The 22,126-nt window shown below is 42.2% G+C and overlaps 1 protein-coding gene across 1 annotated transcript in view; it reads left to right on the top strand.

The window, feature by feature from the left end:
* The window catches only part of LOC118794645 (septin-9-like), a 75,519-nt gene that overhangs the window by 41,652 nt on the left and 11,741 nt on the right, over window positions 1-22,126 (top strand). Inside the window, exons 2-5 of the mRNA XM_036552897.1 lie at window positions 8,016-8,195; window positions 18,805-18,933; window positions 19,033-19,114; window positions 19,303-19,440. Coding sequence (XP_036408790.1) covers window positions 8,016-8,195; window positions 18,805-18,933; window positions 19,033-19,114; window positions 19,303-19,440 — 529 coding nt within the window. The remainder of the gene's footprint in view (window positions 1-8,015; window positions 8,196-18,804; window positions 18,934-19,032; window positions 19,115-19,302; window positions 19,441-22,126) is intronic.

The following is a 22,126-nucleotide window of genomic DNA, read 5'->3' as shown; positions in this document are numbered from 1 at the left end:
GTATATTAAAAACAAATGGGAAGATGAACTTAAAACAACTATCTCAGAAGATGAGTGGTCTTCTATATGGGAAACACAATGTACTTCTACATCCTCGAGAGATTGGAGAGAATTTGGGTGGAAGAATATTATTCGTTTCTTCATTACACCAACGATAAAGGGTAAACAATTATCAACACAGCAAAGATGTCGGAGGTTATGTGGGAAAGTCAGTGTTGGTCACTGCCATGTTTTCTGGAGCTGCCAAAAAATAAAAGGCTTTTTGGAAATGGTCAGCATAACCCTGAGAGAAGTATTAGGTTATAATATTCCCAGAGAATGCTCAGTACTCTATCTAGGAAATTTAACAGATAAAGTGATTAACACACAGGATAAATACCTTGTTAAAATACTGCTATTGGGTTGTAAAAAAACTATAACTAGGCATTGGTATAAAATAGAACCTCCCACACAAAAACAATGGGTTGAGGTGATTAACCAAATCTATAAAATGGAAGAATTAACTTACACTCTCAGACTAAAAGGAGCATTGTTTCAGAAGGAATGGCAAAAATGGATAAACTATAAACATAAAAATGAAGACACCACCTGAAAGTCACCCTATGTTATGAAATGAAAATATATTGTATGTATTGTCTGTATATATTCTACATCTGTCATAGATATAAGACTGAACATGTACCCCATGTTGGTGTGTTATTGTTCTGTGAAGTTTATTTTTTGTAACATAATTTGAAAACTTAATAAAAATAGAAGTGTTAAAAAATGCAAGATTGGAAACATACAGGCATAAAGGGAAGGGGGGAGCAGAGGGGGGAAGAGAGACGTATTTGTGGAATAAGGAAAAATTCCGGCAGATAAGCACTCTGGCAGCATACCTAGGGGACGAGAGGCAAGGGGCCAACACGATCATGAGGGTGACCCTAAGGCAGTCAACATCAGACCACAGCTGGATCAGCTGAACACAGAGTAACCAGGCCATGATGTAGTGACAGCAATGACCACTTAGTCCACCAGAGACTCTACGATCAATGCTAGCACTGTGCCATGTCCCTCAAATAAAAGATTTGAAATAAAGATAAGTTTTTAGCCTAGACTTAAAGATGGAGAGAGAGTCTGCTCCCCGAACTTCGGTGGGTAAATTGTTCCACAAAAGAGGGGCTCGGTACGAAAAGGCTCTACCGCCTATCATACTTTTACCCACTCTTGGAACAATGAAGTCCCATGCTTTAAGAACATAGAGTTCATTTTGGAGAATATGGGTGAAGAAGGTCCGTAGGTAAGGAGGGGCAAGCCCATTTAACGCTTTAAATGTAAGGAGAAGTATTTTGAAATCTATATGGTATTTGATTGGTAGCCAGTGGAGAGAGGCTAATATTGGGGTGATGTGCTCAAAGCACTTTGTTCTGGATAGAATATGAGCAGCTGTGTTTTGAACCAACTGAAGGGGCTTTAGGGAGGCATATGCACATCCTGACAAGAGGGCATTACAGTAGTCCAATCTGGATGTAACAAAAGCATGGATTAGCTTTTCAGTGTCGTGTATTGATAGAATTTTCCTGATTTTGGCTATATTCCTCAAATGAAAGAAAGCAGTCCTGGAGGTGTTTTTTATATGTGTTTCAAAAGAGAGCTCAGGATCAATCGTGACACCAAGATCTTTGATGGTTGCACTTGAGGCCAGCGAGACACCGATTTAATGTAATGTTGGCGAGTTTGCTCCTGACAGACTTTAGGCCAATAACCAATATATCTGTTTTGTCCAAAATTAGAAGGAGGAAATTATGGGCCATCCATGTCTTTATGTCTTTGAGGCAGGCTTCCATGTTTGATACACTATATGGACATATTACAGTGACCATTTCATTGTAATGACATTGTATTCAAATACATATACTTTAATATGGAGTTGGTCCCCCTTTTGCAGCTATAACAGCTTCCACTCTTCTTGGAAGGCTTTCCACAAGATTTTGGTGTGTTTCTGTGGGAATTTGTGCCCATTCATTCTGTAGAGCATTTATGAGGTCAGGCACTGATGTTGGACGAGAGGGCCTGGCTCGCAATCTCCGTTCCAGTTCATCCCAAAGGTGCTCGATGGGGTTGAGGTCAGGGCTCTGTGCGGGCCAGTCAAGTTCTTCCACACTGAACTCATCAAACCATGTCTTTATACTCCTTGCTTTGTGCACTGGGGCACAGTCATGTTGGAATAGAAAAGGGCCTTCCCCAAACTGTTGCCACAAAGTTGGAAGCATAGCATTGTCCAAAATGTCTTGTTATGCTGAAGCATTCACTGGAGGGGCCTAGCCCAAACCCTGAAAAACAGGTGTGGCCAAATACTTTTGTCCATATAGTGTATTTCCAAGGAGTCATCAGGTTTGGAGGATATGTATAACTGGGTATCATCTGCATAGCAGTGGAAATGAATGCCATGTTTACGAATGATATTTCCAAGAGGGACCATGTATAACGAAAAGAGCAAAGGTCCAAGCACGGATCCTTGTGGTATTCCATGTCTTACTCTGAAGAGTTTGGAAGACTTATTGTTAATAAAGACAAAGTGATGTCGCTCTGAATGATAAGACCTGAACCAGGATAGAGCCTTTCCACTTATGCCAATCAGGTTCTCAAGTCGGTCTAACAGAATGAGATGATCGATGATATCGAAGGCTGCGCTTAGGTCTAGGAGCACAAGTAGGGAGATACAGCCATTGTCAGAGGGGAGAAGTAGGTCATTAAGTACTTTTAGGAGAGCGGTTTCTGTGCTGTGATGCAGTCTAAACCCAGACTGAAAGACTTCCAGAATATTATTGGACTGTAAAAAGGAGCAAAGGTGCTTTGTTACAACTTTTTCTAAGATTTTTTAAAGGAATGAGAGATTTGAGATGGGCCTGTAGTTCGACAGGTCATTGGGTCTAGAGTGTTGAGTCTAGAGTTCTTCATAATAGGCTTGATGACTGCTAAACTGAAGGACGTACATGGAGGTACATGTCCAGACATAAGGAAGGCATTGATAAGATTTAATAACGGTGTGCCAATTTCAGGTAGCAGTTGTTTCAAGAATCGTGTTGGAATGGGGTCTAGTAGGCAGGTAGAATTTTTTTGATGAATTAATTAGGGAGGAGAAGTTGCTAAATTTAATGGTTGTGAGTGCCAGGCTGGAGGCAGAAGTAGGGGAGAAATTTTGAATTGTCTCGCGTATCTTTATGATTTTGTTGTCAAAAAAATTCATGTAGTCATCAGTACCATGAATTGCTGGAATGCAGGGGTTGGCTGATGCAGGGCTCTTAACTAGTCTGGTGATGGAGTTGAACAAATACCTGGGATTGTCCTTGTTTTTCCCTGGTAGGGTAGAAAAATATGCAGATCTGGCAGCTGTGAGGGCATGCTTGTAGCTTAGGACACTTTCTTTCCAACCCAGGAGGAAGACCTATAATTTAGTGGAGCGCCATTTTCTTTCAAGTTTCCACACAGTTTGTTTGATAGCACAGGTCTGATCATTGTACCAAGGTTCTAGCTTTTTGTCTGCGACTTTCCTCCTTTTAAGGGGTGCAATGGCATCTAGGGTATTACGTAGTGTGGACTCAGTATTTTTGGTGAGTTGATTTATTTTAGCCAAACTATGGTTCAAGCAAAAGTTTAAATATTTTTCATTGTGATAGTGAGCTCGTCAATACAGGCTTTAGTAGTAGCAGAAGAGATGGTGCGCTTGAGAGAAAATATGGTCTCTGAGTTCATATAACAAGCTAAAGGAAGGTTGAAAGTTACCAGGTAATGGTCCGACAGTAGGCGATTGTGTGGCATAGTTACTACATCGTTCATTTCAGTGCCGTAAGTGAGGGCCAGATCCAGCATATGGTTGCAGGAATGTGTGGGTTTATCCACAAAATAAGAGAATCCAATGGAGTCAATATTGGACAAAAATGCTGTTCTGAATGGATCATGTTCATTGCCCATATGAATGTTGAAATCGCCTACTACCACAACGTTTTGTGTTGACAACCAGGTTGGATAGAAAGTCTGCAAATTTGGATAAGAAAACAGTATAAGGGCTGGGTGGCCTGTAAACAATTACAAGGGTAAACACCTGAGATGCAGTCTTGTAGCAATTCTTCTAGCAATTCAGATGAATTAAAGATTTAAAAGATTAGCATTACATACAGCAGCAACACCAGCACTTCTACCAGTTGATCAAGGGACCTGGTAGTTACTGTAACTGGGAGGCGTTGATTCATTTAAAGCAGTAAATTCATTCGGTTTAAGCCATAGGATGTCGAATTTATGGTCAACAATCAATTCATTTACTAGCATTGCTTTAGGTGTTAATGACCTTATATTTAATAAACCAATCCTAAGGACCATTTGTTTGCAGGTATTCATTTCAGGTGCACCAGATTTAATTTTTATCAAGTTGTCAGGGCAAATGCCCCTAATAGATTTCTTTAAACCAGCGGTTCTTAAACTTTTTGTCTGGCGACCCCCCCAAAAAAACATTGGTCAAGTCTCGCGACCTCCTTCTTTCCCAACTGACTGATTTTACAGCATACTGTCATGGCTAACCTCCTCAAGTGTTAACCACTGCATAAAACGGAAAGCAGAAGCTAAGATTGGCTACCTATTAAATACCGGATCATTTTTAAAATACTCTTACTCACATTTAAGGCTTTAAATGGGCTTGCCCCCCCCTATCTTAAGGACCTTCTTCATCCATATCTTCCGCAGAGAGCCCTTCGCTCCCAAAATGCCAGGCTTCTCACCATTCCAAGAGTGGGCAAAACTACTGTAGGCGGTAGAGCCTTTTCCTATCAAGCCCCTCTCCTGTGGAACAGTTTACCCTCTGAGATTCGGGGAACAGACTCTCTCTCCACCTTTAAGTCTAGGCTCAAAACATATCTATATAGTAAATCCTTCAGCTGAGGGACATGGCCTGGTGCTGGCGTGGATCATAGTCTCTGGTGGACTAAGTGGTCATTGCTTTCATGGACCCTGTGCCGTGATCTGGTGTTGACTGTCTTAGGGTCGCCCTCATGACTATGCCGGTCCCTTGCCTCCCGTCCCCTAGGTATGCTGCCATAATGTTAGCCTGCCGGGGTTTTTCCTTGTTGCACACCTTTTTCTCTGCCCCTCCTCTCCTGCCTCTCTGTTCTACATCCCTGCCATTCTTATCATCCACTAACCACTGTTTTCTGTTTGCTTCCTATTCCCTGCTCCGGGCTCCTGTCCGGAGCTGTAGCCCAAGCGTCTCATCTCGTTTTCCAGTCCTGCTACCTCGCTGCCCTGCCCATCAAAGCCAACTGCATTCCAAGACCCGGACATCCTAGGAGATATTCTTATAATCACTCTACTGTTAACTGCTATTGTTTGTCAATAACAAATGTACATTGCATAATTTTGTGTCTAACTCTATCTGCCCAGTGCCAGATGGGCCCCCCCCATGAGCCTGGTTCTGCTCAAGGTTTCTTCCTGATAGGGAGTTTTTCTTTGCCACTGTTGCCTTGTTGGCTTGCTCTCAGGGGGTCTCAGGCCTGGGAACAATGTAAAGCTGCTTTGTGAGAACTTGTGTTGTAAAAAGCGCTATACAAATAAAAATGAATTGAATTGAATTGAATTGAATTGAATTGAATTGAAGATGTAACAAGTATAAGGGTTCACAACAAGAAGTGCAATGCAAAAAACATATATGGTCTATGTATATTGCATGTGTAGGCATGCAAATACGGCAGAGCTGACAGTACCAAATGCCCGCCCATAATTTTTTGCGTCCTCTGACAGTATAGACGATCTTTAGAAATGTAGTTAAGTTTTTGGAAATGTAGCCCACTCACTCACTTGCTGTTTTTAAACAATAGTTTGTTAGATAGCTAGTTACTACTTTACTATCTATCTAGCTATCTAATGTTTCTCCGTCGTATGTCTACACATTTGACATTTTATGCGATATTTACGTTTATGTGACCTTGTGGTCTAAAACTATAGTTAGCTAGCTTAGCCTTAATGGCGCACACAGGCTACCTTGTCAGATACGTTAGCTGATGTACCTGTGCATATCTCATGACATATTGCTGGCTAGCTAACATTTTTGCACGTTGTCTTGCGTTACTGCAATGCTAGATCAAAGCGAATGACATGCCTAATGTTTTCAGCGCTAGATGTACAGTTCGTTATAGCTAAAACACTGGTTGCATTTTCTAATGAGTGTCTACACTATCGAAATATGCTACCAGTCTTTTTATGGCGGTATAACTTTCTTCTAAGGTCATTTTAGACTAATTTTGTCATTTTAGATATTTTAAATATGGTAAGTATAATATCATGTTGGTAGCATTTTCTGACAAGATCCATTTGTTGCCTAGTAAAAACGGTATGCAACCTAGGGTAGGCTACCTGCGGTAGTAAAGTTAGGGTAGCAAAGATCGATGACTGCAGATAGGACATTTCAACAAGGTAGGACGAAACAACAGAACACCCAAAATTATTTATGAAAATCAAATCAAAGTTATGAAATGGTCCTACCGATCATTACCAAGCCTTCTCTTTTTGGGGAGGGGGGGGGTTTGCAAATAGGCAAATACAGTTACTTTGACAATTTACACAATTTAGTTATCTTACACTGACTTTACTAACGTTCAAATAAAAATGTGCTTCCTATCGCTAACGTTACTGTTTCTATAACACGTCAAAATCATGTGAAAGTTGTTGCCTTCCAGTAGCATTTTTTGACAAGGTAGCAATAGTTTATAGACTATGCAATAAATTCCTGTGACCCGTAGCAAAATCTGATATAAAGAAAATGGTAGAATACCAGTCCATTTCTTTTTCTTGGAAGAAACACTCTCAATTGTGCATCTAGGCTACTGAATAATTTTAAAAAATGATAGATTTAAATTTTAAAAACTTTAATTTTTTTAAAAACTTGTTTAATACATTCAGACAGAAAATCATCTCACGACCCCTCCCATTTATTGGTGACCCCCCGAGGGGTCGCGCCCCCCAGTTTAAGATCCACTGCTTTAAACAGTATGGAACCGAAGATCGGGTGACAGACACCGTCTGTATGGAACTAAAATTAAGTGGTGGTTCAAGGGAAGAAGCAGAAATCTGTTTAAGATGGAAAGTCTGCTGCCTGGCCTTGGCCCTGATGAGTCAAGGTTTTGAGCTGTTTAGGCTATAGGCCAAATTTCTATATATAGAGATAAGAGCTGCGCCCTCCCTCGAGGGGTGGATGCCATCTCTTTTTAAAAGACCACGCCTCCCCCTGAACCATCTGCTGCTGAGTTTCTGAGTTCCACCAAGGACATGGGTGTGTGTGTTGGCAGGGTTTCCTTTTCTCTTTGCTTTCCAGAACCCTGTGAACTATCAGGCTCCTGTGAGCTGTTCGGATCACTCGAGTGGAGTAGTGCCAATCCTCAGTTCAGCATCTGTTTCACCCTGGGGCACTGTGGGACTTGTAGTGTGAAAAATACCTGTTGGCTGTGTGTTATTGTATGGAGGGTTGTGTTGGTCTTGCCAACACTTCTGTGAGGTGGCCAATTCCAAAAAGGGCTGCAGAAAGAGGAAGAAGCAGAAGAGAACCCTGGGAAAGTGTGTCCAAGCATCAGTGTGACATCTTCCCTTAGAACCTTTGGAAAGTTAACTCACCTCCATTTTAGGGACTGAGAAACAGATTTAGTCCAATATTTTGTCAGCCAGTACAAATATGTAATGGAAAGAGAACATACAACAGTTTCCTCCTGGAAAAACCCATGCAGGAGCTATCATCTACCAGCTACCATACTATCCTATGATAATCTCTGAACTGATTTCTGGATTAATATGTCTGGTTTGAATATTCATATAAGTTATTAATAAATGAAGATCTCTTCTGTTAACATAGCAGCAGCAGCCATAGCTAATGAAAGGACAGAAAGAAATGCAGCATGTACCTCAATTCTGTGTTCAATTCACTTTGACAGGTTTGATCCTTATATTTATCTGTATCTGATTTTAACCAGTCTGTATGCTTCTCTGTGTGACGCCAGGATCAGACATCATTCTGAGCTACAACGGTGCCATGTTGGAACCCATCAAGCCCACCACACCCCCTGAGGGCAAAGAGGCACCCAGCACGGACTTCAGCTATGTGGGCTTTGACGCCGTCCTGGAGCAGATGAAGCGAAAGGCCATGAAGCAGGGCTTCGAGCTCAACATCATGGTAGTTGGTGAGTCCTGTTCAAGCAACACAAGCAATTCTGTGACCAGAAGGCATTTTACACACCTTTAAAAGACACCGTGAAGCCCCAGCAATCCTTTTCTTCTCCTCTTGGAAATATCAAGTTAAAAAACTGCTGGAGCTAGAGTGAGGACAGTCTAATATTGGGGTCCATGCACTGGCATAACTATTGACGGTGCAAACGGTACAGCGCACCAGGGCCCAGAGGCTGTCAGGGGCCCATGTAGGAAGGCGATTTTTTGCTGCTTTGCCGTTTGTAGGTGGGCCCTCTTGCGCATTTACCGTTTCATACAGTCTTCAAAGTAACCATTCAGCAATATCTCTGAAATCATTTGTAATTGTGAAATTGTTTTATATGTATTTTTATTTGTCCTTATTGAAATGTTCCAAAACTACATGTTTTATTAAAAATAAATATTATTTCTACCCACCACTAATTTAATTTGGTTGCTTTCTTCTCAAAACGACGGAGAAGGCTTGCTGGGACATGCTAATTTCTTTGTCCTATGACCTTGCTCCCTATTATTTATGATAACTTGCGCGACGTCAGTTTTTTCCTCAACTCAAATAATGAGTTGCTGTGCTTTCCTTGATGGCTATTTGTTGTATGCTTATCGACATACTGTGTAAGCTACCTTTGTGTTGATTTGTTAGTGTAGGCTGATGTTTGATAGTTTGAAATTTGAAATTAGGCTGTGGTGGTTTGAGTCCAGGGCAAGTGATATATTGAATAGCTATTTTTAGCACAATAACAGATATCCCCAGTATGTAGCATTAGGTTTCTTCTCTTATTTTTTTCCCCTTTTTTCCCAGGAGCACACCTCCAAAGTTCAGTGAAATGCTTGTATTTATATGTTGGTTAACTTACCTATTAACTTCGAAAAACACATAGCATATGTTTTCACTCTTTATCTTTGTAGCCATGTGTTTCTGTGTACCGCATGGAAGCAGCATAGTGCTGTTGCTGTGATATCAACATTAAATAGATACGAGTGGCGTTTTTTTCCCCTGGAAGCATTTCACATGGCCTCGGAAAACTGGAGGTGTGTTCCCGCATCAGGTATGACTAAAGGGAAAACAATACGGAAAGAAACTGTGTGTCTGCGCACGAGCATGCGCTTGTTTTTTCTTTTTTTTGGGGGGGGCAATCGCACCAATTGCCCCGGGGCCAATCACAATTATGTTACGCTAGTGGGTCCTTGGTTTCTCCGCAACAAACTGTGTGCAGAGTGCAAACGTCCCCACTCACTGCATCTTAAAAGCACACCTGTGGACACCCCAAAAAGCTCTACCGCTCCATCTGTGACCCCCTTGCCAGAGGTAGAAGGTTGTAAACCTCGCTCTGTCATGTTCCTGTTTCCAGGCATTCTGCTCATGGCAAAACACAAACCCTAAGGAAGGGAGAGAAAACTGAACATTAGCAGGCACCGTGCTGCCAGAAAGACTTCATTGCTATACTCCATGCTATATCAAGGTTAAAACGAATCCTTGCACAGATCTGAGGGAATTCAAATGAGATATATCTGGGAGGCTGCCTCACAGCAGAATGCAGGCAGTGAGTGTCTGTTTCAGTTGGATCAAAGATGTTTGGAAGCTGGAGGCAGAACAAACTGTACATAAAAATGAGCATGTGGCACTTACTGATCACAATTCCACGGCGTTTATACTCAAGTGTTTGACTCTGGGGAGCTGGAGGGCTAGCTCAGTCAGCATAGCTGTGCAAGCTGCGTGCACTAAAAGGAGACTAAAAGGAGATATTTGTGCATGGAATATATGAGGATTATGTTCCACTTTAATGTTTCATTTACAATATGTGTTGAACATATTAGCAGACAGGAATAGTGTAAGGAATGTGGCTTACACATTTACTTTAGGTGGTTAATGTCTGTGTAATGACTGGATTAGTGGCTGGATTTCCTATGTGAGTGATGTGAACGTATACCTGTGGTCTAGCTGGGTGGAAGTTCCACATTCTGAAATGCTTGGATATGATGATTTCAATTTTTCTCACCTCTGAAATGATTTGTAATGGTCACATTCTTTGTGATTAGATACCTGCAAAACAATGCTGAAGCTCAGCCAGACATTCTGCTGAGACATTCCATAGAGACCAGTGTTCAAGATGTGATTGGATATCTCAACGAAAAAACCTCTGACTGAAAGTTCTTGAAGTGATCACTTCTCACACACCACTACCAGTTATTAAAGCGTCTACATGCACTGGAGAGTGGAATGCAGTAAATAGAAACAGTAAGTAAACATACATTCTCTGTGGAAGCAAGGGGTCTGTTATAGCCGTTTAGTGTACAACAGTTGTTTGCCCCAGTGTACTGTGGGTTAAGGAGGTCCAGAGGCCTTCCTCATTCCTGGCATGTTGACTTAACCAGCCAATGACCTGAGATGGCCCCTCCCACCACACAAGGTGCTCTGCAATGCTTGAACACCCAGCCACCAATCCAATGTGACCCCCTACCCCCAACTCCTTGTTTTCTGTCCTCTGCCAGGTTGTTTTGGTGTGAAACAGCTACTGACTGTCTGGGCTGAGCTCTGTTGGTTTTGGCCCTATAAGGCTGGCTGCCTGGATTTATGGAGCTGAGGCCCTGTGTGTATGTGAACAGGAGGATTCTGGCACAGCTTAGGTCTCTTAGGACTATTAGGACTCTGGCTCTCTCCGTGATCCCCTCTGCTGACTGTGTGTGTGTGTTGGTGGGGTGTGGAGGGGTCTCTCCCATGTGGTGGCTGATGATGATGACATTGGAGTGCAGGTGGTCCCAGTCCCAGACTCTGTGAGGGGAGTTAGCAACAGGCCCGGATCTACCACTACACTATATCTGCAATGACAGGACTCGTCCAAGTTCGAACTGGAAAAGTGTGTATGTTATGTTTTTATTGCAGATTTCAGATGTTTGTTGTTTTTTCCTCTTGTAACACAGATGTGTTTAAATCCAGTCTACCTAGGTCGCTATAAATAAATTAGCTGGCTACGTTGATTGCGGATAGCCTATTTATTAGCCAGTTGGTTACATCACAACTTTTAATAATACATTACCATTTAAAACATAACGTGTTTTTGTTGTTTCAATCCAGATTGTTGTTTCAATCTTGTCATCGCCATTAATCGTGTTTAGGCTTAAAGAATCAAATTATCTACATAGCTTTTACCCACAATTTCAAGGTATGTAGCTACCTAACATAAAAAAAATCACTCGTGCCAGTTGCCACAGCCTTCTTACGTTAGTGTTGCAAGTGTCTCATATGATACAGAATCGTTTTGTAATGAGGAGAAAAATACTGCATTCAGTATCCATAGGTTTTAACTCCAAAGATTTAAATCCATGAATTTTTTCCAGTTTGTTTAAATCCAGAAATCCAGTTTGTTCTATTGCATTTGGCCATTAAAAGCGAAATATCTGAGCAATTTAGTGGGTCAGCAAAAAGAAAACTGAAAATCCAAAGGCCAGATAGAAATGTGGCAGTGGTAAAACATATGCCTGAAATAGGCACATTTTAGACAGAATAAAAAATGATCTGCGGCGTAGCATGTGCCAAACACGTCTCAGCTCATTGTCACTTATGTCAATAGAGTCAGACCTTGTCAGACAGCTTGATTTTGACAATGCAGCAGACAATTTTGCGAGGAGGAAGGCAAGAAAGAAAAGGGGGGGGGGGGGGGGATGGTCCAAAAGACATGTGCCCAGGGGCCTCACGGGACCATGACCCGGCCCTGGCGAGCAATTATGTTCCAGTGGTTGCCTTGACCTTGCACCTGCGGTCTGTCCCAGCACTTAGCATGGCGCTCATGCTAATACTCAGCTACTGGGATTCAAGTTAAAAATGCAGTAAGAGCACAGCACAGCTGATAACCCCCCCCCAGTTGCATGATGGGAAGAGTGTGGTTTATTATGCAAACGAAGATCAAAGCTGCATTAATGGCACACAATATGTAGCACTACTATTTAAGAGTAGTCTGTGCAACCAAAAAATCAATTCTATTTTTGGTCCATAGATGATCATTTAACCATGTTTCATCCAGGTGTGTCTGTAACTTCAGTTATCCTGTTCATAGCCGGACAGACAGACACATAACGTCTAGCGTTGTAGCACAGCCAGGGTTGCTGTAGTAAGTTTCCTTCTGCTAACTTAAACCACAGTGGAAATCCATATGTAAGTACTGCAGTGTCCTGAAAAACTGCATTCAAACAACAAAACATCTTCAAGAGGTTTAGCTAAGCAAGGCCTCTAAAGTAACCACAATGTCCGTTGGCTCTAGTATTGTGCAATTAATTTAAGTGTTACAAATTGGTATCACGCATGGCCAAAGTCATGATGCACATAAACAACTCCCTAGGATAGTGGGGGTAGGCTGGGTTCGAAGAATTTTTTTTACAGTTTTTTACGATTGCTTACACACTAAAATTAAAACTTTCCCACAATTAGCAAAACCTTACACTCAAGGAGCAAAACACTGGCCCAGATTTGCACAACTGTAAGCACATTGTCAGGTTCACACTTTTTGCAAAACACTACACACACTGATTTGCAAAACACTAAACACACTTGTATACATTTGACACAGAAATTTATCATGATGCCATTTCCTTGCAATTTCAAAGCAAAGGCTTTCAAATGAGCACACCCATGAACCAATTGGTTAAACACAGCCACCAGGTGTGCACACAGACAGGTGCTTAAATGTAGACACACCGATCAGGTTTAAGCACTGTAAAAAGGCAACAGGTAAGTTCACCTGTCTTTAACAAAAATGGACGGTGTCAGAGGAAGAGGGAGAGTGCGGATGAGAGGGGGAATCCGGAGAGAACAAGGTGGAGGAAGAGGCCAAGGTAGAGGAAGAGGACGATGAAGAGGTAGAGGGAGAGGAAGACCTGGAGGAGGGGTAGGATATGCACAAAGAAGAAGACAACCAAATCTGTCTAATGAAATTCGTACTACACTTGTGGACCATGTAATAAACCACGGACTAACACTGAGGGAGGCTGGACTGAGAGTACAGCCTAACCTAAGCAGGTACACGGTGGCATCAATAGTTCAGACATTTCATCAAGAGCACAGGTGAGAAACAGGTGAAAATCAGACTTAGAGAAATTCAAACCCATATTGTCAATGATCACACAATTTTCAGTAATGTCCAACAGGTCTCTCTGTCAACAATAGCCCATATCCTTAAAAAACATCAAGTCCTGATGAAACAACTGTATAGAGTGCCATTTGAAAGAAATTCAGACAGGGTGAAAGTCCTGCGGCGTGAATATGTGGAGGTAAGTTTTGTTCACTGACTGTAGTACATTTACATTTATTCATTTAGCAGACGCTTTTATCCAGAGCGACTTACATAGGTTACAGTTCTTTTTTACAATGTTATCCATTGATACAGCTGGATATTTACTGAGGCAATTGTGGGCTAAGTACCTTGCCCAAGGGTACAGCAGCAGTGTCCCAGCAGGGATCGAACCAGCAACCTTTCGATTACAAGTCTTTCTCCTTAACCACTATGCTACACTGCCTTTTTACTGTACATGTAATTTTACTGTATAGCAGACCTACAGTATATTGATCTACACAATGTGATCTTTTGCTGTATTTCAGATAGTTTTGCAGATGGAAGAGGAGGAAGTCCTGCATGAGTTTATATACATTGATGAGGCTGGATTTAACTTGACAACAGTGAGAAGAAGGGGAAGAAACATCATTGGCCACAGGGCAATGTACCAGGGCAACGTGGGGGTAACATTACTCTTTGTGCTGCTATTACATAGAATGGGGTCCTCTACCGCCATGCTAAGTTGGGTCCTTACAACACTGACCTCATTCTTACATTTTTAGACAGATTACAATATTATCACAGCAGCAAACCAAAGGGACCAGATGCAATATATTATCGTCTGGGACAATGTATCCTTCCATCGTTCTGCTCTGGTCCAAAACTGGTTTCATCAACACCCACAATTTATAGTTCAATACCTTCCACCATACTCCCCTTTCCTAAACCCCATCGAGGAGTTCTTCTCAGCATGGCGGTGGAAGGTTTATGATCTCCGGCCCTATGTCCAGATGCCCCTCATTCAAGCTATGGAGGAAGCATGTGACCAAATTGATGCAGCATCAATACAAGGGTGGATTTGTCACTCCAAAAGATTCTTCCCATGTTGCCTTGCAAATGAAAATATAGCCTGTGATGTTGACAAGGCCCTGTGGCCAGATCCAGCTAGGCGGAGAGATGATGTTTAGTTTTCTTTTTTTTTCAGAACTGAACTGGATATGTAATTTATGTTACAGTACTACTGTAAGCTTACAGTACAATGGTATGTTCAGTAATACTGTATGAAAACTGGAAACTGTTTTGTAATGTTTTGTTGAAATGTTCAGTATTGACTGACTTGAGTATATGAAAAGAAATATTTTCATTGGTCTGCACAATTGGTGTGATGTAGTGTTGAATTTATTTTTACACTTTCTGTCTGTGATTCTCTTGGAAGAAAATCACAGACAAGAAGCTAGCACCTTGGTATAACGACCATACTCGTGCTCTCAAACAAGCTACACGAAAACTCGAAAGAAAATGGCGCTCCACCAAATTACAAGTTTTTCTCCTGGCGTGGAAGGAAAGTCTCCTAAATTACAAGCATGCCCTCACAGCTACCAGATCCAAATAATTCTCTACCCTTATTGAGAGAAACAAGGACAATCCTAGGTACCTGTTTAGCACTATCGCCAGATTAACCAAGAGTCCTGCATCAGTTAACACTACCATACCAGCAATTTATAGTAGCAATGACTTCATGAACTTCTTTGATAGTAAAATCTTAAAGATAAGAGACACAATACAAAAATTCTCATCGACTTCTACCTCCTGCCTGGCCAGTCCCGTTCCAGATTATGTAGGTATGTCTATTAGGCCCGCCTCACGCTTTGACTCTTTTATACCCATTGAATTTAGCGACTTTTCTTCTTTTATCAATTCATCTAATAACTCTACTAGCCAACTTGACCCCATACCAACTGGCTTTAAAAACAGCTACTGCCTGCAATTGGCACACCGCTATTAAATCTTATCAACGCCTCTCTTATGTCTGGACACGTACCTCAGCCCTTCAAAGTAGCAGTTATCAAGCCTATTCTGAAAAAGCCTAATCTTGATCCCAATGACCTGTCAAACTATAGGCCCATCTCGAACCTTCCATTCCTCTCAAAAATTCTGGAAAAAGCAGTATCAAAGCAACTCTGTGCCTTTTTACACTCTAACAACATTTTGGAAGTTTTCCAGTCCGGATTTAGGCCTCACCACAGTACGGAAACCGCTCTCCTGAAAGTGCTCAACGACCTTCTACTCTACTGTGACAATGGCTGTATCTCTCTTCTTGTGCTGCTAGACCTAAGTGCAGCCTTTGATACCATCGATCATTGTATCCTCCTTGACCGCCTCGAAAACCTGGTTGGCATAAGTGGACAGGCTCTATCTTGGTTTAGGTCTTATCTATCAGAACGATATCAGTTTGTCTCCATTAACAACAAATCATCCGCTCGTTCCAGAGTAATATATGGTATACCTCAAGGATCTGTGCTTGGACCTCTGCTCTTCTCGTTATACATGTTGCCTCTTGGCGATATCATCCGTAAACATGACATTAATTTCCACTGTTACGCGGATGACACTCAGTTATACATATCAGTCAAACCCGATGTCCCTCTGAATATTTCAAACATGGAGGCTTGCCTAACAGATGTAAAGAATTGGATGGCCCGAAACTTTCTCCTCCTTAACCTGGACAAAACCGAAATATTGGTCATAGGCCAAAATTCAATCAGGAGCAAACTCACTCATTGTACACTGGACCTTGATGGTGTCTCCCTTGCCCCGAGTGCAGCCATCAAAGACCTTGGTGTTGTTATTGATCCCGAGCTCTCCTTTGAAACTCACATAACTAACACCTCTAGGACTGCCTTCTTCCATCTGAGAAATATTGCTAAAATCAGGAAAATCGTATCAATTAACGACGCTGAAAAACTAATCCACGCCTTTGTAACATCCAGATTAGACTACTGTAATGCCCTCTTGTCAGGATGTGCGAACGTCTCATTAAAACCCCTTCAGCTGGTGCAAAATGCAGCTGCTCAAATCTTAACTAAAACTAAACGCTTTGAGCACATCACCCCAGTTCTGGCTTCTCTCCATTGGCTACCTATGAAATACCAGATCGTTTTTAAAATACTCTTACTCACATTTAAGGCTTTAAATGGGCTTGCCCCCCCCCCCATCTTAAGGACCTTCTTCACCCATATCTTCAGCAGAGAGCCCTTCGCTCCCAAAATGCCGGGCTTCTCACCATTCCAAGAGTGGGCAAAACTACTATAGGCGGTAGAGCCTTTTCCTCTCAAGCCCCTCTCCTGTGGAACAGCTTACCCTCCGAGATTCGGGGAACAGACTCTCTCTCCACCTCTAAGTCTCAAAACATATCTATATAGTAAATCCTTCAGCTGAGGGACATGGCCTGGTGCTGGCGTGGATCATAGAGTCTCTGGTGGACTAAGTGGTCATTGCTTTCATGGACCCTGTGCCGTGATCTGGTGTTGACTGTCTTCGGGTCGCCCTCATGACTATGCCGGTCCCTTGCCTCCCGTCCCCTAGGTATGCTGCCATAATGTTAGCCTGCCGGGGTTTTTCCTTGTTGCACACCTTTTTCTCTGCCCCTCCTCTCCTGCCTCTCTGTTCTACATCCCTGACATTCTTATCATCCACTAACCACTGTTTTCTGATTGCTTCCTATCCCTGCTCCGGGATCCTGTCTGGAGCTGTAGCCCAAGCGTCTCATCCCATTTTCCAGTCCTGCTACCTCGCTGCCCTGCCCATCAAAGCCAACTGCGTTCCAAGAACTGGACATCCTAGGAGACTTTCTTATAATAACTCTGCTGTTATTGTGTGTCAATCATAAATGTCTTAAAGTACATTGCATAACTTGTCTCTAACTCTATCTGCCCAGTGCCGGCCAGAAGCAGATGGGCCCCCCCTATGAGCCCGGTTCTGCTCAAGGTTTCTTCCTGACAGGGAGTTTTTCCTTGCCACTGTTGCCTTAGGCTTGCTCTCAGGAGGTCTCAGGCCTGGGAACAATGTAAAGCTGCTTTGTGACAACTTGTGTTGTAAAAAGCGCTATACAAATAAAAATGAATTAAATTGAATTGAATTGAATTGAATTGAACTTTCTCTGTGTAAATGCTAAAAGTGTTTTAGGTTGAGAACAGGAGTGTTTAACTGATTCAAATAGAATCAGACCATATGATGGATGTGTTTATGTTATGACAAGAAAATAGGGTTTTTATAAGAAATTGTATAGTTTTGACTTAAGTGTTCCATTTTGCAAATGATCTGAGGTGTTGTGCTACTTGGGTTTAGTGTTATGCTAATTGTGTGAAGTGTTTTGAAAAACCGGGCCCTGTTTTCAAAATTGTGCTTAAGCAATTGAAAAAAACTGTAATACCTTAATGCCTATGTGTTACCATATATGTCTTTATGTTTCTTGCTCTTGAAAGTAATATTGAGGAGGGGATCCAGCACAAGGCTTTGTGAAATATTGAGGGGGGATCTGTGCGCTGACAGCCCTGGGCTGTATGGAATATGGAGGGGGGATCAGTGAGCTGCCAGCCCTGAGCTGTGTGGAATATTGAGGGGGGATCTGTGAGCTGCCAGCCCTGGGCTGTGTGGAATATTGAGGGGGGATCTGTGAGCTGCCAGTCCTGGGCTTTGTGGAATATTGAGGGGAGATCTGTGAGCTGCCAGCCCTGGGCTGTGTGGAATATTGAGAGGGGATCTGTGCGCTGCTTGCCCTGGGTTGTGTGGAATATTGAGGAGGGATCTGTGCGCTGCTAGCCCTGGGCTGTGTGGAATATTGAGGGGGGATTTGTATGCTGCCAGCCCTGGGCTGTATGGAATATTGAGGGGAGATCTGTGAGCTGCCAGCCCTGGGCACTTTCATGTGCTAGTCATCTCAGTCCAATCATATTCATCTTGCTAATCTACCCTGACCTATCAGACTGAAAGTGTTATGTGCAGTAACTCTACATATAATAATATACAGTACAATAATTGTGTCATGAGTACTGCTGTCCTCTGACACATGATGCACATGTTCATTACAACACCTGCTAATATATAAAAGATAATATGATAGAAATATGGGAGGGGTCAGTGTGTTCAATGTACATTTGTGTCCATGTGTGCATGTGTGTGAATGTGGATAAGGGTGTGTGTAAGTGTATGTGTGTGTGTGTGATTGTGTGTGTGTGTTTGTGTGAGTGAGTGTGCCTGTGTAAGTGAGTGAGTGTGTGTGTGTGTGTGTGTGTGTGTGTGTGTGAGTGTTGTTATAAATGTGTATGTGTTTATGTCAGTAAGTGTTTGTGTGAGTGTGCCAGTGTGTGTGTGTGTGTTTGTGTGTGTGAAAGTGTGTTTGTGTGAGTGTGTGTGTGTGAGCATGTGTGTTGGTATAAGTGTGTGTGTGTTTATGTGAGTGACTGTGTTTGTGTGTGTAAGGGTGTGCGTCTGCTCAGTCCCTGGACTCCCATGTGTCTCTGTCTGCCTCTGGGTGCAGGACAGAGTGGTCTTGGCAAATCCACTCTAATGAACACCCTCTTCAAGTCCAAGGTGAGCCGCAGGTCAGTGCTGAGCTCCACAGAGGAAAGGATCCCCAAGACCGTTGAGATCAAATCCATCAGCCACGGTGAGAGGGCAACATCTCTGCTCTGAGCCTTTGGTCCCAGCTCTGTATGATCTGTGTGTCCCTGATAACAAGGGCTTTTAAACTTGTTTCCCTCTCTAGACATTGAGGAGAAAGGTGTGAGGATGAAGCTAAGTGTCATTGATACTCCAGGCTTTGGGGATCAGATCAACAATGAACACTGGTGAGTGATACCAGGTGTGCCTAATGGGAAAAAATTAGAGTAAGATCACACACCCAAACCACAACTTACTGCCTTTATCACATGTGAAAGCTGCCAGTGAGAGCAATGCAGGAAATGATGTGCACAGATCTGAGATCAGTGTCCATGCCTGAATGTGTCCTGCTTTTTTCCCCCCTTGTGGTCTACAGTTGGCAACCCATCATGAAGTTCATTAATGAGCAGTATGAGCAGTACCTGCAGGAAGAGATCAGCATCAACAGGAAGAAGAGGATCCCAGACTCGCGTGTTCACTGCTGCATATACTTCATCCCTCCCACAGGACACTGGTGAGGGCATATACAGTTGCTGACAAAAGTCTTGTTGCTTATCCAAGTTGTAGGAACAACAAATAATAACTTGACTTGTAGTTGATCAATTGGAATCAGAAATGGCTTATATGAAAGGCAAAGGCCTCTAGATGATGCTTATTATACCAAAATAAAGTCTTGTATCATTCATTGAGTTTTCTCATTTAATTAGGACAGAAAGGTCAGATTTTGTTTGGACAAAAGTCTTGAAGACAAAAACAGAAGACAACTAAAAAATTGTGTTGCATTTGCCAAGGCCCACAGCTTGGAGAAAGGATGGACAGTGTATATATACAGTGCTCACTCAGCATGTATATATATATATATATCACACACACTTAGGCAGTATGCACAGACATTAGTGTGCATACTCACTGCCATACAGCACCATACCCATGCAGCACATTAGTGCATGCAGACCCACACATCTGATACTAAGTCTCAAGCTTCACCCATCTTCAGGCTTGTGTACTGAAAGATCCCCAGGCATATGGTGGTGACAGGGCCAGGGATCAGTCATCCTCCTTAACCGGGCTGCGGAACACGGAATGTGACAGATGAGTGATTGCACTGACCCCTGAAGCGACCTTGCAAGTGTACAATAGCAGCAGTTAATGAGTCATCTTTAACTCCCGTAACAAAGGGTCACTGAGGCTAAAGGTTTTACTAAAAGTAACATGGTGTAATGTGGTGTCCCTGCTGTTCCAAAGATGGTCAGACTTCTGCTGTATGTTAACTGCTCCTGGTAGCCTAGAATTCAGACACTTCTGTCTGAATGTAGGTTAGAGTGTAGAATCTATTTCTCTGTGGTGTTGGGTCATGATCAGTTGATGTCCAGTTTATGAGATAGATATTTGTCTTTTATTTGATGTTGTATCTACTAATGTTACAGTTAATATATTAACTGTGTGCTATTTGAATGTTTACTGCACTCTACAGACTAACATTACCATTGTCCCATGTCATTTGAAGGCACATGGCTAATATACTGCATATATAAAACTATAGGCTAGTATAGGAGGATGCCCATGTAATGTCTCTGAGTTTCTCTGAGCTTAATACTGCTTGTAACATCCATTTCACTATGTATCCAGGTTTGTATGGACTTTATATAGTCTACAGTTTGTATAGAGGCAGAGTGGTGTTCCAGTGCTGTTGCAGGGGGATTGCAGGCAGAGGCATGATACAGTGCTGGAAGACCTAAAAATATCTAAACATTGTTCCTTTCAATGCCAGAAGGTTTATTATGAAGTTTCAGTCACTGAGAATATTCCTTTGTTGTTTACTGCTGAAAAATCAGGATTTATGCTATTTTTTCTTTTATTTAAGTGAGTGAGCTGTATTTTTCACATGGTTAAGTGAGGTGTGAGTGTTGTAGGACTTGAGAATGGGTGGCTGAGTCATCATCGTCATTATATGGTTTTCACACCTCCAATTGTAGATCCTCGATCCATCTCCTGAAAGGTTTGCCACTTTCATTTATGCCCGTCACATTTGTGACTGGGCACTCCATTACTAGGTGGTCAGTGTCTTGCACGTCTGCTCCGCAAGCTGGCAGGATGCTGACTCACACAGCCCCTATCGGTACAAATTTAGGACTGTTCTAGCCTGTTTGCACCTGAGTCTGTTTACTATTAGCCATTGTCTGTGAGTTGCATTATTGAAGCCCTGTAGTGGCTGAGTTTGGTCTGACACTCCCCCCACTGGTAAGTGTTCCCTCCAGTACTCTTTCCATGCTGTTTTTATTTCAAAGCAATCTTCCTGGCCTTTATAAAAGGGTCTTCAAGATTTCAGTCTGCTAGTATCTGGCACTCCTATCATGATGTGTTGGATGTCATCGTCCAAGTTTTTAATGTTCTGGTGCATTTTTTGTGTTGCTTCTCTTCTGAGGAAGGGTGGAGGAATTGCACTCATAGCTGGGAGCCATGAAATTTGATTTCAATGTACCCAGAATTATCCTCAATGTTATTTAACTGGATGTCAACTTTTGAGATGTGTGCACTTCGTTCCCATGTTGGGGTAAATCTGCTGTGTTGTCACACAGTGCTAGAGCTGACCATCCTCAGTACAGACTGTCATGCTTCCCACCAGTTTCCTCAAGATTTCCTCTGGCTTTCAGTTTTTGGGCTGAATTTTCTAAATGTTTTCTGTAAGTCAATGTTCTGTCTAGTGTCACTCCAAGGTATTTTGGGTGAGGTTCCATAGGTAGGGTGTCTTCGTTTATTTTGTTGATCATTACAAGATTTGCCCGCTTATTATCCAAATGGAAAAGGGTCGTAACTGTTTTAGTTGTATTCATTTTTAGGTACCATCTATTGAAATACGAATATTTCATTATAAGTCATTTATGTTTTTAAATAAGGTATTTTCTATGTCTCCAGTTCTGTTGGTATGATGTACTATAGCCCAATCATCAGCATATTCAAACTTTTGGGATTGTGCCCTTAGCATGTCTCCTATGTATACATTAAAAAGTGCTGGTGTTATGACGGATCCCTGAGGTACTCCGTTTTTTATCTTCGTTGTTTTGCTTTTTTCCTTCCCTGTCTAGTAGTTGCTCGGAAATATCTTGGTCCTGTAATCCTTGATAGAAGGCGCAGGATTTTTTTACAATGAATTATTTTAGCCAGTTTGAACATCAGGCTGTCTCACCGCACTTCGTCAT

Source organism: Megalops cyprinoides, chromosome 19 (assembly GCF_013368585.1).
Source record: "Megalops cyprinoides isolate fMegCyp1 chromosome 19, fMegCyp1.pri, whole genome shotgun sequence".
NCBI lineage: Eukaryota > Metazoa > Chordata > Actinopteri > Elopiformes > Megalopidae > Megalops > Megalops cyprinoides.
This window is presented reverse-complemented; position numbering and strand designations above follow the sequence as displayed.